General features: G+C 27.2%; 1 protein-coding gene across 1 annotated transcript; it reads left to right on the top strand.

Annotated features, from left to right (window-relative positions):
• The first annotated feature begins 1,005 nt into the window (after positions 1-1,005).
• Positions 1,006-11,752, top strand: LOC113559044. The gene is made up of 4 exons (XM_026964671.1): positions 1,006-1,188; positions 2,911-3,040; positions 4,086-4,248; positions 11,712-11,752. The coding sequence occupies exons 1-4, from the start codon at positions 1,049-1,051 to the stop codon at positions 11,750-11,752; spliced, it is 474 nt and encodes a 157-aa protein (XP_026820472.1). The 5' UTR covers positions 1,006-1,048.
• Positions 11,753-13,994: the final 2,242 nt, after the last annotated feature.

Here is a 13,994-nt window from a genome sequence, read left to right as displayed (position 1 = left end):
TATTCTGTGTTTGTTTTTTCCCCGATATGATACAAAATAGATATGGCAATTTTAAAAGGAATATGCAACTCAGGGCAAACAATGTATTCGAGAATACTGAACAAATCCTTGAAGTCACTGTTGGAAGTTATGATTTCCGATCAACAGACATCTTTAGCACACATACACATTCCTGAATTGCCAGTCTTCAATCAGTCAGAAACGAACGGAATGAGGCGAGTACCTATTCAATATAATACAAAATCTATGTACCTATTCAATACCTATACAGTATACATATATATTTAATCAATCATTTTCGAAAACCAGATAATACTATGAATTTTATTTAACCGGATCGTGATTATATTTATTGTATATTATATCTACATTGTATATCACAGAATAATAGTATTAATATTCGATTATATTGATCACGCGTTCTACAAATTAAATCACAGCATTAAGTCACTTCTAAAACTTCCAAAAGTATAAAGACAAAGTTAAATTGTGTGTATTTATTTTAATCAATATTTTTACAATAATTAACATATACTAGCGACTTTAGTTTCGTAGATCTATATTCTAAAATTGCATATACCTAATAACAGCTGGTATTTAATACTCGTTGTATATATGTTTTCGATTTACAATTTGACTATTGGAGTCAATGGTGGATTTAGCGTCAGGCAAAGTAATCAGTTTCCTAGGGCGGTAAATTTATTTAAAAAAAAATAGTAATAGATTATATTTAAAAAATATTATATTGGTATACTATTTTCTTGGCTAGAACTGCAGTTTATGAACATAGCTTATAGTTATTGTTTAATATCAGTCTTTATATTTTATTTTTTTAGTAGTTATGTAACTTATGTTTAATAAGTACTTCAAAATACGTTTTCTCATTGATACATTTGATGGGACGGCAAAATAAAATTTGCCTAGGGGGGCGGCAATTGTGTAAATCCATCTCTGATTAGAGTATCACGTAGAATAACAATTTAAGTATTTTTACAGTATTTCAGAATTTAAAATAAAAAATATCTTATTGGAAGGTTTGGAAAATGTAATGATACAAAAATGTGATCTTGATGTGTGCACCATGTCAACTCAATTTAAAGTCACCATACCGGCATTGGCAATTAAAACCGACTATACATTGAAGGGGATTGTCGACAATTCTCCCGTTATTGGTGCCGGTAACATGACGTAAGTTTTATGTTTTTATGAAAAACAAAAGATAATAATTAAGGCAAACACTTGTATGGATTTGTATATTTTTATTGATTGGTCCAAAAAATAGCTAGTTTATACCAACATTTGTTTCATAATCTAAGTACCTATGCCTGTTTTTAAAGCATATAATTGTTGGTCCAAATAATAATAAATTGTAAAACCAAATACCAATATTTTACCTTTTATCACGATTTTCTCAAAGAATCTAAATTCTAAATAGCTAAAATCGTCAACAATAAGACTTATAAGATTGTTCTAGAACATACTACGTTTAGTGTTAAACTACCGATACAAAATCGAATTGGTAATTATTAATTTATATTTTATAATATAGATTTAATTTTTAAAAAATATAGATAAAAAAAAACATCAATAAGTATAATTTAGCTGTAGAAATATTGAAATCTATTTTAGATAATTATCAACAGTTAAAATATGATATTGTCTTGTGGTATAGATAATAAAACATATAAGAACAAAAAAAATTTTCACCCTAGTTTAGTTGTTATATTTAGACAATAATGTATATTTTTAATTTTTTTTTGTGTGTGTTTGTAGACTCTTTTTTTGTAGAAATAATACTTCGATATTTATTTTAAATAGTAGTTTCTGGCATCAAATTTGATTTAGTTGATACTTAAGAAGAATTTTCAGTAATTTTCAAAATAATTAGAAAAACAAAAAAAATATCGAAAAATGAATAACTATATTGTAACAATTAATATTTTCACCAAATTTTCATAATAAAATTTACTAGCCTAGTATAATTTTCAAAATATTTTGAATATTTTTGAGTTATTTATAGATATTTGAAATTTTTGACTTTTATTAGTTATTCATTTTCAATTTATTAAATTGTCGTTTACAAGTAAAAAATCTCGAATATTGAATACAAGATTCCGAAGATTCCTTTAAGTTATTTTAATTTTACTTAATAGCTATTTATAAATAAATATTAATAGCTTATTTTTAAAAATATAAATTCAAATTGTAAAAAAACTCGTCAAAACCATGAAAATATTTCTAAAAAATATTACCACTGCTTTATTCTTCTAAACCCATTATTGGGAGCTACTATCCTTATACACAAGTTAAATAGCTCAAACACTACTCACTAAAATTTTGATTTTGATACGTCAACAATATTCAGAAAAAATATCTGCCAATTAATTTACAGCTCAAAAGAGGGAAGGGGCTATTATTTAAAAAGTATCTAGATAAATTTTTATCTCCAAAAATCACTCCAGTATTAAAAAATTCAAGAATTTGTAAATATGAATTTTAGTATTTTTAATGCTAGTTAGATTTTGAAAAAAATTAATTATTTATGTGTAAGGTTACTTACAACATATATGATTGATCTTTGGCAAAAATTAGTTAATTAATTAAATACACTCAAAATTTACCTACTTCACAGTAGAAAGGTCCACTGTTTTTTTCCAGTCTGTACATTCACTATATATGAAAATAATGATAGTTTTTCATAATATATTATACGCATTTTGGTATACTTATTAGTTATTACGTATTATGTATAATATATTATATTTATTTACAAATCATGCATCGTAAATCTCGATAGTAACCAAACGCACATACGTTACTTACATATTTTCACTATTTATCAGAATACACTCATACATCATAAATCATAATTTATATGTTAAACATTTTTAATTTTGTATATCATTCTAGCATTGCTGTTAATACGTTGTATATTAATGTCGAGACGTTTTTGGACTGTAACATGGTTATCTTTTCGGAAGGAGATTGTCGGCTCAGCAACAGAAACAAAACATTAGACGTATCCTTGGAAAGCGTTTTGGTAATAATCAGTATACTGATATAATGTATATAATTTAGATAATATATAATGTATATATATATTTATTATTATAACATCGAGGCATTTGGTATCAAAAATATTTTTTCTTAGTTGAAATCTCACACTGTAGTTACTAGTATAGATAGTAATTTTGTTTCTAAGTCTCACCTTGTTTTAGCTGGTGTTCATTAAAGAAGCAATTTAAGCCCTCTTCATTTACTACACTAGAAAATTAATTTGACTCAAAATAAATTATTAATATTTACAAATGTAATGTGATCTTTTTCTAGAGTCAATCTTCATTGTATTATTTGTATTCTCTTCATGATATATTACTCCACTAGATTGACTACATCAAATACGTATAATTCAACTTAACTTCTTCTTTGTACTTTGAACATTTCATAAATATTACCATTGGTAAAGCTCTAGACATTTTAGGATTCCATCAACAGAAACACGAAAATCGAGCAAGTTCAGAATAAATTATTATTTTATGTAATCCACAATCCCAAAATTAAATATCCTCCTCGTGAATATTTCCTCATCCTTAACTCACTTAAAGTACTTCCATAGTTGTTACTAGAAGTTCTAAAAATAAAAAATAAATTTAAAAATCTCACTTAAAATCTCTATACTATCTTCTTGACGTCTAGATTCTGATCTCAATTTAATTTCATCTTTTTAATTAATACACATTTTTATCTGACCGCATCAAAATCAATTTATTGATTTATCAATTTTCAACGTACGAATTGCTCAAATAAACTTTTAAATTTTAAGTTTATATATTTTAAATTGTAATATAATATTTGATAAATAAATAATAATAATAATAATAATTTAAACCGTTGTTTAAGATTCTATATAAAACTACCAAACAGTGAACTCTCTATTAAAATAAGAAGATTCATTCCATCCCTGAGCTACTTTACCTTGCTAGTTGCCTAATATGTAATTTATATATTATACATTATATTATGGGTGTTGTAATGATTGCGTAGTATAATATATTGTACCGTAATGTTTTATGTCCGTTGCTTAGGTGAGCATGACCGGTATCCACTACAAGAATTTAACAAAATCAAAAATCGACGAAGGAATCAATGCCTTTATTGATGCCTACATCAAATCCGATCAAAGCGGATTAGTTGAGAAAATCACAGGACTGCTGGTTTCTTACAAAAATGAGATGCTGAAACGCATGAGTCCCTCGAAGCTTCTAAACAATTTAAAGGATCAATTGATGGCAATTACAGTCGATTTGAAAAAAATAGGCGATCTTTTAATGGACATCAAATTATCCACAATTATGTTTCGATTTATGTATAAAAAAAATATTTCACTTTAAACGGATTTAAAGAATTAACATGACAATTTTATAATAACTATTGACCATACATCTAATATCATAAATTCATTAAACTATTGCTATATTTGAAAAATGTTGTGTAATATACCTATCTAATAACGCAAAGAAATAAACTAATAAATAACATTAATTGATTTACTTAATATATTATATTCCATACGAAGACGACACATTTGTTTTAATTTTTTATGTAATATCATTGAAAATGTATTATGCATACATTACTATATTATACTATATTAAGTCTATGTACATACCATAAACTGAATATTATGAACATTAACCTTTATAAACATAGATTGAACAACTTATTCAACACTTCAAACTGTAATACGAATATGTATATAATATAATATAGTATATAATTATAATAATAATATAATATGTATTTTTTGATTGTTCAAATTCATTATTTCAACATTTGTATTTTTAAATATTTTACTTTAGATTAATAAATTATAAAACGGTTTGATAAAAATAATAATTACCACAGTTAATATTATCAATGTACAATTATTCAAAAATAACTTCATATTAGTTAGTTTTCGATAATAACACTATAAAAACAAGGAAAATAGGTAGTTTAGAAATAAATTATAATACACATTATATTTGTTATTAAGTTATTACTGTTATTTAATAATATATTGTATTATTCAAAATAATTCACATAATATTATTAGCTTTTAAAGATACAAAAAAAAGTAAATATCTATAAACTTATTATAAAATATTATAAAAAAATAAAAAAAAGTTACTTTAGTCATCTTATCTAATTTAAATATTTTTCAAATGGGTGAGATGAGAATAATTAATTTGTTAGATGGGTATTTGTTGGCTGTTAACAATTTTAGTATTCTCTGAATTTTAGGTTTAATTGCGCCTATGTCAACGGTATAATATAGGTTCGCTGATGCTCGCGTTTATTTATAGCTTAATAAACAGTCCATAATAATGGATTCTAGAATAATATATTATAAATTTTTATATTTTATTGTATTATTTTTTCCCGACATCTTTAAAACATAACAAGAGCATTACGTAATTTGTCATTGGCAAATTACAGTGTCTGGCCATGGTTTATTATTTGTTAACATAATAATGTATTAAAACAAGAGGCAATGAAAGAAATTTGATAATTTAACATAATAAGTAAGGTAATTAATAAATAAATGGTAATTGAATCGTTTAGTAGGTATACAAACTTAAATAAATTAGTGTATATTTTCGTTGGACGGTGTATAATACACCTGTAGATGATATATAAATGTATAACGAAAGTCGCATAATTTAAAAATGTATGTGTTAATGTGAAACATACATCTAAGATACAGATGTCTACCTACTAGTAATTTATATAATAATATATTATGTATATAATGCCTATGTGTATTTATAAATCATGTACATATAGTTTAATAATAATACAAAAACTAAAAGCTCTTATCCATTTAATCGTTAAATATAAATGAATAATGGATTTAAATCAAAACTCAAACAAGTCAGTTTCTGAATTATTAAAACGTATGATAATATATAGGTATTGAAGATAATGGTCCTTAAAAATAGTTTTACAAAAATATAAAATAAATGTGATATTGGATTTAGTTTTTATTATACTCGGATAAGTTTAACAAATTATAAAATGTATGATCATTAATATTAATTACCAAAATGTTCAAATACTCATAGCTTTTACATTTTTCAAACCCATTATTGTTGACCTATTATTATTGGTATACACAAAGTTAATTAACTCGAAAACTATTATTTAGATAGATACATTAGAATTTTAGAAAAGTCATCTGATTAATAATTTACAAAAAAGACTGAATAGGCTGATTCTTTTGTAGAAAAAAAAGAAGTTTGTTTTTATATGATATAAAAAATCTAAGTATGAGGAAATGTGATTCTTGAGTATAGGTACCTACTTAAAAATATGAATTCGTATAAAATCATTAATAAAGAAAAAATACTGGTGAGCATAATTAGTGAATCGTTCTGAATTTCTGCATGTATACCTATTATATATTAATAAATGATGATATAATTATCCTTGTACATGATATTATTGATTCACCCAAATTATCGAACCGATACAATGTTATACCCACATAACACCAATCCACCAAATAAAAAAAAAAAAACGTGAAAAACTACCGGAATAATAATATTATTATTGACATTTAATTTCTATACACGACTATACAATATAAACCTATAATTAATACAAAAACTATGAAATATCGTTTATCCATTTTAGTATTAAATAAAACAAACTACATGGTATATAGTAAGTTGGAACGTTGAATTACCAGTACTCGATGCAAATACAGGGGCGCTCAAAAATCGCCTACCATATGACCATCGAATTGCCTCCAGAATTATAGCTATAATTAATCTATTTAGATATTATACCTTATAGTATAAGGCTTAAACTAATAGACGTATTAAACAAACTGATAAAATAATAAATGTTAATAAATAGTTATAATATTTTAGTAAATAAACCGACTCAACAGTAATAATTAATAATAATAAAAAATCAATACATAAAATAATTTAGATAAAATATAATTTTATTATACAGTCAAAAACTTAAGTTTATGTATAATTGTACACGAAGAAAACTGACCGTGTTGAACTGCCGATGATGAAGTAATCTTTAACTGATAATCAGTGATCAATAAGATTGTTGCATTTGACAAACTAATCTGTCTGGGAAATACTGTTTATCTTAAAATAATATTTTTGAACATTGCGGAAACCGATATAATAATCGATAGTACACGTAAAAGTCGTAAAACTATCGATAATCTAAGAGTATGCTATGGGAGGCAGTATTTGATGAGTAGACTGTTTTACTGTTCTAATTACTTCCGAAAACACCTCGAAAAAGGTTTTACGATCAGGTAAATTCTCAAACTATTGACGATAATATCGGTGTACCAATTTGAGATCAATACACGCTGATAAACGATATTTTTAAATTTTTTTTTAACATTTAATAGAATATATATAATCTGTAAAACAGTTAACTAGTTTACAATAAGCATATGGGTGACAAGGTATAAATATTATGAGCTTAAATGCTTTAGGCGAGTAGCTACCCCCCAGTAGTGGCATTCAACGGGAAATGTACCTGAAATCATAGACTATTTACATAATATGTTAGTATTTATAATTTCTATTCACATTTTTTTTTTTAATTTTAAATTTATAAAACGGAATATTGAAAAAATCGGAAATATTAAAAGTATATAAGATACAAAAAATAGTACTGAAACATTGAACATAACTTCTATATCGAAATTAACTATAAATTATATAAATTATACGTACTAAAAAAAACAGGAGTTCATTGCGGAAACATCATTGATGAGTTATCAAATAACACGTGTGGATTGTATAAAAAATTGTGCGAATAACATTTACCCAATGTCTGGTTTTTTTTTTATAATTTTAGATATAATACATACATTTTGTTTACATTTTTTTCTAGTATTTTAACGATAATATTTAATAAAAATTAATTCACAGTAATATATGATTTTTTTATATTTTTTAATATTATACCTAACAATATCGTGTATCGTGGTAAACGGACAGTTTGTACTATCTATTGCTTGAGTTCCATATCGCGGACGTTTTGTACGGTATGTAAATGGTGGTGTTTTTATTTTGTATATTTTTGCGTATTTTGGATAAAAAACATATTATTGCATATATTGAATAAAAGAATATTATTGCGAAAAATTCATGTTTTATAACATATTTCGTAATCAATATTTATAATTTAATATTAATATTTCGTATTTAATTTTAGCTCTGCTGATTAAAGTATATAACTTGGATTTTTTTTTTCAAATATAAATTTTCCAATTTTTCAAACATAAAATTAAAAATATTTCCACGATTGAATGTGAATTATAAATTTTATTTCTAAATTATTTTATTTTATTTCTCAATTATATTATATTAAGACAAACAGCCAATCACTGATGTATTTCAATAAATAAATATTTTTATGTTTATCTTATAAAAATTTAAATGCATATTTTGGTAAATAAAATGCATATTTTCTTACTAAAGGTTCTAAAAATTAAAATAAAAAAAAAATGTATATTTTACAATTGTTAATGCATACAAATCCTAGCCCTGATTATTATTATTATTTATGTATGTTAATATTGTTAATTACCTGTGTTTTGAAATAACAAATAATTATGTCTAACATTTCATGTCTCAACATTTCTTTTTAACTGAAATAATACAAACTGTCCGCCATATACATTTTATTACTTTTTGAAATAGTACAAACTGTCTGCGGTTTTTATTTTTTCCGGTTGATCGTACAAAGTGTCCTACAACGTATCGTGTATGGCACTATGGAACTTTTTAAATACATGCCACCAATGTAATTTTAATCATTTAATTGTAGTCTAGAAATGACAAACACGCTAACTAATATACAGTAGACCCCGTTTAAGACGCTCCCAGGGGACCACCTCAGTTATCAACCACTAACCAGTGTAAATCGATTCCTGCCTCCTGACGTCGAAAATCTGGTACTGTTTTGTACGTGAAAAGGTTAAAGTAGAAACAACCTTGAGATTAATTTGAATGTCTAACAGTTTGTCGTCAACCGGTGAAATTCGGTTTATCCACAAATAAACATACCAGGCAGGCGATTCGACTTCGTCGGATCGCAGACAATGTGAGCGTAATATGTGAAATCAAAACTTTGAATACTCAAGTTTCGGTATATTATATCAACTTTTCACACGCCACCGGACGTCTATAGTCCGGTGTTGTTTGGTACGTAAAAAAGTCGAAGTCGAATCTTTCATTTGGGTGTCTAGCCGTTGGTCATCAACGGGTGTAAATTGATACCCGACTATGCAATACCACCTTCTGACGTCGTTAGACGGATGCTGTTTTGTTCACAAAATATTTAAAGTCGAATCGTGTTTTAGAATGTTAAATACATTATCAGTAACAACGGTGTAAATCGATTTTAATACGCAACTAAACCTACCAGGTAGGCAATGTGGGCGCATAAGTGAAATGGTATATGTACTGAATATACAATATTACCAAAAACCGTGACACTCGAATATTATTAAAAATAATTTCTAACTTAATTTATTAATTTACAGAAATAAAAACTTTATAGACGGAAGTAAACTTAAACGCGTATTTATCGTATCATATATAATAATGGTTCTAAATTTCTAAATGATTTTGAAATAAAAAATATTTTATGAAAAAATCAAAAAAAAAAAATGCAAAAAACTGGTCGGCAGTGTAATCTAATGCGCCGCTGAAATATCCACCAGGGCGGGATTTAAACCTGCCTGCCTAATCATGGGGACCCTACGTCTAACACCTATCGACCACAGTTTGAGTTGTGAACCGAAACCGAATCTTTCGGAGCCGCTTATAATTCCACGTTAAACGTCGTTTTACACAGACAAATCGTATAATTCGCAAATAACGTAAAATAAATAATTTCTTTTCGCGTGTTTTAACAAATTTCGCCTACAAAATAATTGTTTATAATAAAAATTGCACGTACAACGCGTACACACACGATATAATAAACGTACAATAAGATATCATAAGGTGTTTTTTTTTTTTTAATAATTAATTAACATTTACTACACGCGTCATAATAACAGTTTACCGTACGGATACACTTAGATTTTTTTCTCCGATCGGGTAAAACTATAAAACGATTTAAATAAATTCAACGGCGAAACGCAGCGCACGAGTCGCCAAAATGATCGGCCGTCGAACGTCGGTTTTACAGACGCGTCGACCGCAGCCCGCACACGTTGCGCGCCCGCGAAGCCGCCGCGGCGGCGGAAAACATCGACGGAGTCGACTAAAAACGTCGGTTAAGAGGAAATTGGTGGGACTAGGGGACGGAGATTTTGAAAAAAAAGCCGATTTCGCGCGGCAGACGAAGCGCGCAAAACGACCGGGCGGCGGCGACGGCGGCGACGAAGGTTTTCGATTGGTCGTGCGAAGCGCATTCTCGATGTCAGATATTGAACCATGAGGCACCTAGAGCGCCCCCGGCGGATCTCGATATTTATATTTTATATAATAAGACAAGTATTAATTACATGATAAATGTTGTCAAAATCACGTCCGTTAAAACGTTTCCGTACACCGATTATGTGTGCAATTTGACTTTTTTTTTAATTTTTTATTCAAAATTATACAAGATTGTTAGAAAAGTGAAATGTTCCAACGAAAATTGTATTCAGTTAATAAAAGAATAACACAAGTGGAATGCTAATTAATTCTATTTTTCGAAAAAAAAAAACAATAAGATGCATAGGAAGAAATAGAGAAAGCAAAAGTCCAAAGGAGGTTAAAAAAAGCATTAAGTTTATTGTGATATTCTCGTCGAGAAAAAACGGCTGCAACTTGTTTGCGCACAATCTATAATTTTTACCTAAAATATACGGTTATATTAAATGTACAACTGGTTTGCGCTCACGAAAATAATAATATTTAATCTCGGTGACAGATGGACACTGATAATCATCGATAAAGAGTACAGAAATGTTATTAAGTTCCTCACAAACAGTACATCTCGACAACTTATAATGTGCGTACATAGAATTTGTGACTCTAACCTATATTTACTGAATATGGATTTAGAAATTAATTAACATGCATTTTTGACTTGAACAAGTATTAAATATTATTTATTAACAATTATTAATAAGCAAATATTAACATGTATTTTTAACTACGCCTATGAATACATTCATGGACAGTCTTAAGTCTGTTAAGGGGGAAGGAAAATATATGTAATAATTTACTTATTAATAAACAAACTATTAAAGTCTAAAAGGTAACAATGCGCAAACCATGTGTATGGTTACGGGTCAACTGTTCCCAAACAAGTTATCTTTTTGGTATTTGTGTGTAATAAAATCATCATAGGATCAGGTACAAGTAGGTACGTTAAATAATATAATATTGTATGGTAATCTATATATATATATACATTGATATATATTTTTTCAAATAACTATAAATTTTAAATTTCTTTTCAAATAAATGAGAAACTGTCAGAACTTCAAAATGATCGATACATACAGTTATCAAATTAAAATAATTTAAAAATGTATGTGTTATAATAATAAAGAATATTGTATATCATATGGCAAGTCTGTGTACTATTATACAACCAGTAATATAAAATAAATTATTTATATTCTAAATAAGTAATTTCATTTATTTATTTATTCTTGTGATTTTATTGTTACTAAAATTTAGAAATAGACTACAATAATGTTAGTGAAGAAAAATATGGATAAAGTTCTTCATTATTCATAACTTGAACGCAAATTTCTATGCAAATCCATATTTTTTCCTTAACACATTTTCTAATTTTTGTCAAAAATATTTACAAATTATAATAAGTCACTTGCAAAATTCTTTTTTTTTGCACATTTCTGTATATTTAATGGTTATTGCATATTTTTACGAAACTCAAAATGACGTGCTGTATTGAATTAAAGCCAAATTTAAAAAAAAAATGTATAAAATAATATTTTATCGTATAGAAAAATCAAAAATTAAAAAAAATTATAGATTTAATTGAAGATAGTAATGTTGTCAATGAATTAACATATTATATACATTCATTTGAAATTTTTAGTGATAGCAACATAGAAACTCAAAATATGATATTATATAAAAGCATTTTAATAATTGATAAAAAAAAGAAATAATTGTGATATGGGGGTACTGGTATTTACAACTACGAGAAAAAAAAGGGTAACACCGTATTATAGGTGTGCGCTTGGACAAGAAAAACATTGTTATTATACAGAATAAAATATTAATTCAGTGTTCGAATCGTTCACTTAATAAAGGTACTCGTTCACGTCCACGTTCGTGTTTTTTCAAACAACCGCGTAAACGTTAACGTGCTTTCAAAAAAAGAACGCATTCGTGGGTCGATGATTTGAGTTTTTTATTTTTTTTTTTATGAATCTTAACCTTCAATCAATATAAAATCCCATAATCATAAATGACTCAACTCAAAAAAAAAATACATTTTAGACTTGAGCATATACAATTTTATAAAGAATCTGAATTTTATACGTTATGGTGAACGTAACTCCAGACGGCGAGCGTCAGACACGTCAAGAAGAAATGGCGCACCAACGCACCACAGAGCCACGGATAGGGATCAAGTGACACTCAAAAAGGACAAACGAAAACAAGGCGGGTTGGCGAACCGTAAAACGCACTCAATGTTGCACCGAACGGGACTTATAAATCACACAGGTGAGCGAATTTATATCATACTTATATGGATCGGTAGACTTGGGAAACAGGGTCGTTGGACGTACACCGGCGAATGAGACCTCGAGATTGGCATTAAACGAGAGAGAACTTTGATCGACGTTAACAACGATAGTTATACAAAGTAAATGCACTAACTCGTACGAAAATTATACCGTCCGAATAATGATAGGTTACCCTAACCTAATCTAACCTAACCTAATAATGATAAACAACTCTTAACGTTTACGGAACAAGGAAATGGTAGTCGAAAGGCATATGTACACCGAAAAATGAAACAACAGAGTGCGATTGCTTTCGGCTAGGTTAGGTTAGCATGGGTAAGCATTTGGTAAGCGTGAGCGAGAGTAGGAAACTGATTAACGGCATAAGGGACAACGATGGATCGTGGCGGAAAACGACCAGTGATTAAGGCCTCCCCTTAAGCAATGGCACACAAACAATACAATAATTTTTATATTTTTTATATTTACATTAAATCCAATCACAATACATTTTTAACTATTTACCTCTATTCACTTGCATACGAATATCAACAAAATTATTTTGAACATGTTTAAGATCTGCATCTAGAAACAATAATTTAACATCACCTAAAAAAAAAAAGAAAATTGTTTATTTTAATAATATATCCGGAAAAAAAATATTATTATAAAACTGATAAAATAGAACCGCTTAAAAACCCCATTAAAAATTCTAATAATTAATATTTAATGCTACAATAACTGTTAAGTAACAGTAATCGAAACTTATTTAAGACCATATTTTAATACGTTGGTGTCAAACATAATTGTGAATAAATTTAAATAATTCAAAATTGAAGTCAATAATTTTCATAAAAATATCTTAAGCATTAAGTATAAATACGTCATCGTCGGTTTTAAAACTGTTTTCTTATAGATTTTTCAATTGATTTAGGAACATTTTTGCAATGATAATATCTTTATATTTCATATAAACGAATAATCAATCACAGCAGATGTAAACTAACATCATTGGAAATAATAAATAAAAATCAATTAAAAAAAATATTTCTAAACCACATTTTTAGAAAACACCCCTCTCTAACATAAAGGTCTCATTACTCCTTTAATGACAGTTTATATGAAAATGTACTGTTTATTAATAATACATACTTATTTTGAAGGGCAGAAAAAAAGTCATTCAAAAATTCAGCACTATTATCTTCTGAATCATCTAATTTTTGGGAAGAAACTTTTGTATCATCATTCACACGAACTTGTG

This window comes from Rhopalosiphum maidis, chromosome 1, assembly GCF_003676215.2.
Source record: "Rhopalosiphum maidis isolate BTI-1 chromosome 1, ASM367621v3, whole genome shotgun sequence".
Taxonomy (NCBI): Eukaryota; Metazoa; Arthropoda; class Insecta; order Hemiptera; family Aphididae; genus Rhopalosiphum; species Rhopalosiphum maidis.
Note: the sequence above shows the minus strand (reverse complement) of the source record. Positions and strands in the feature narration are given on the sequence as shown.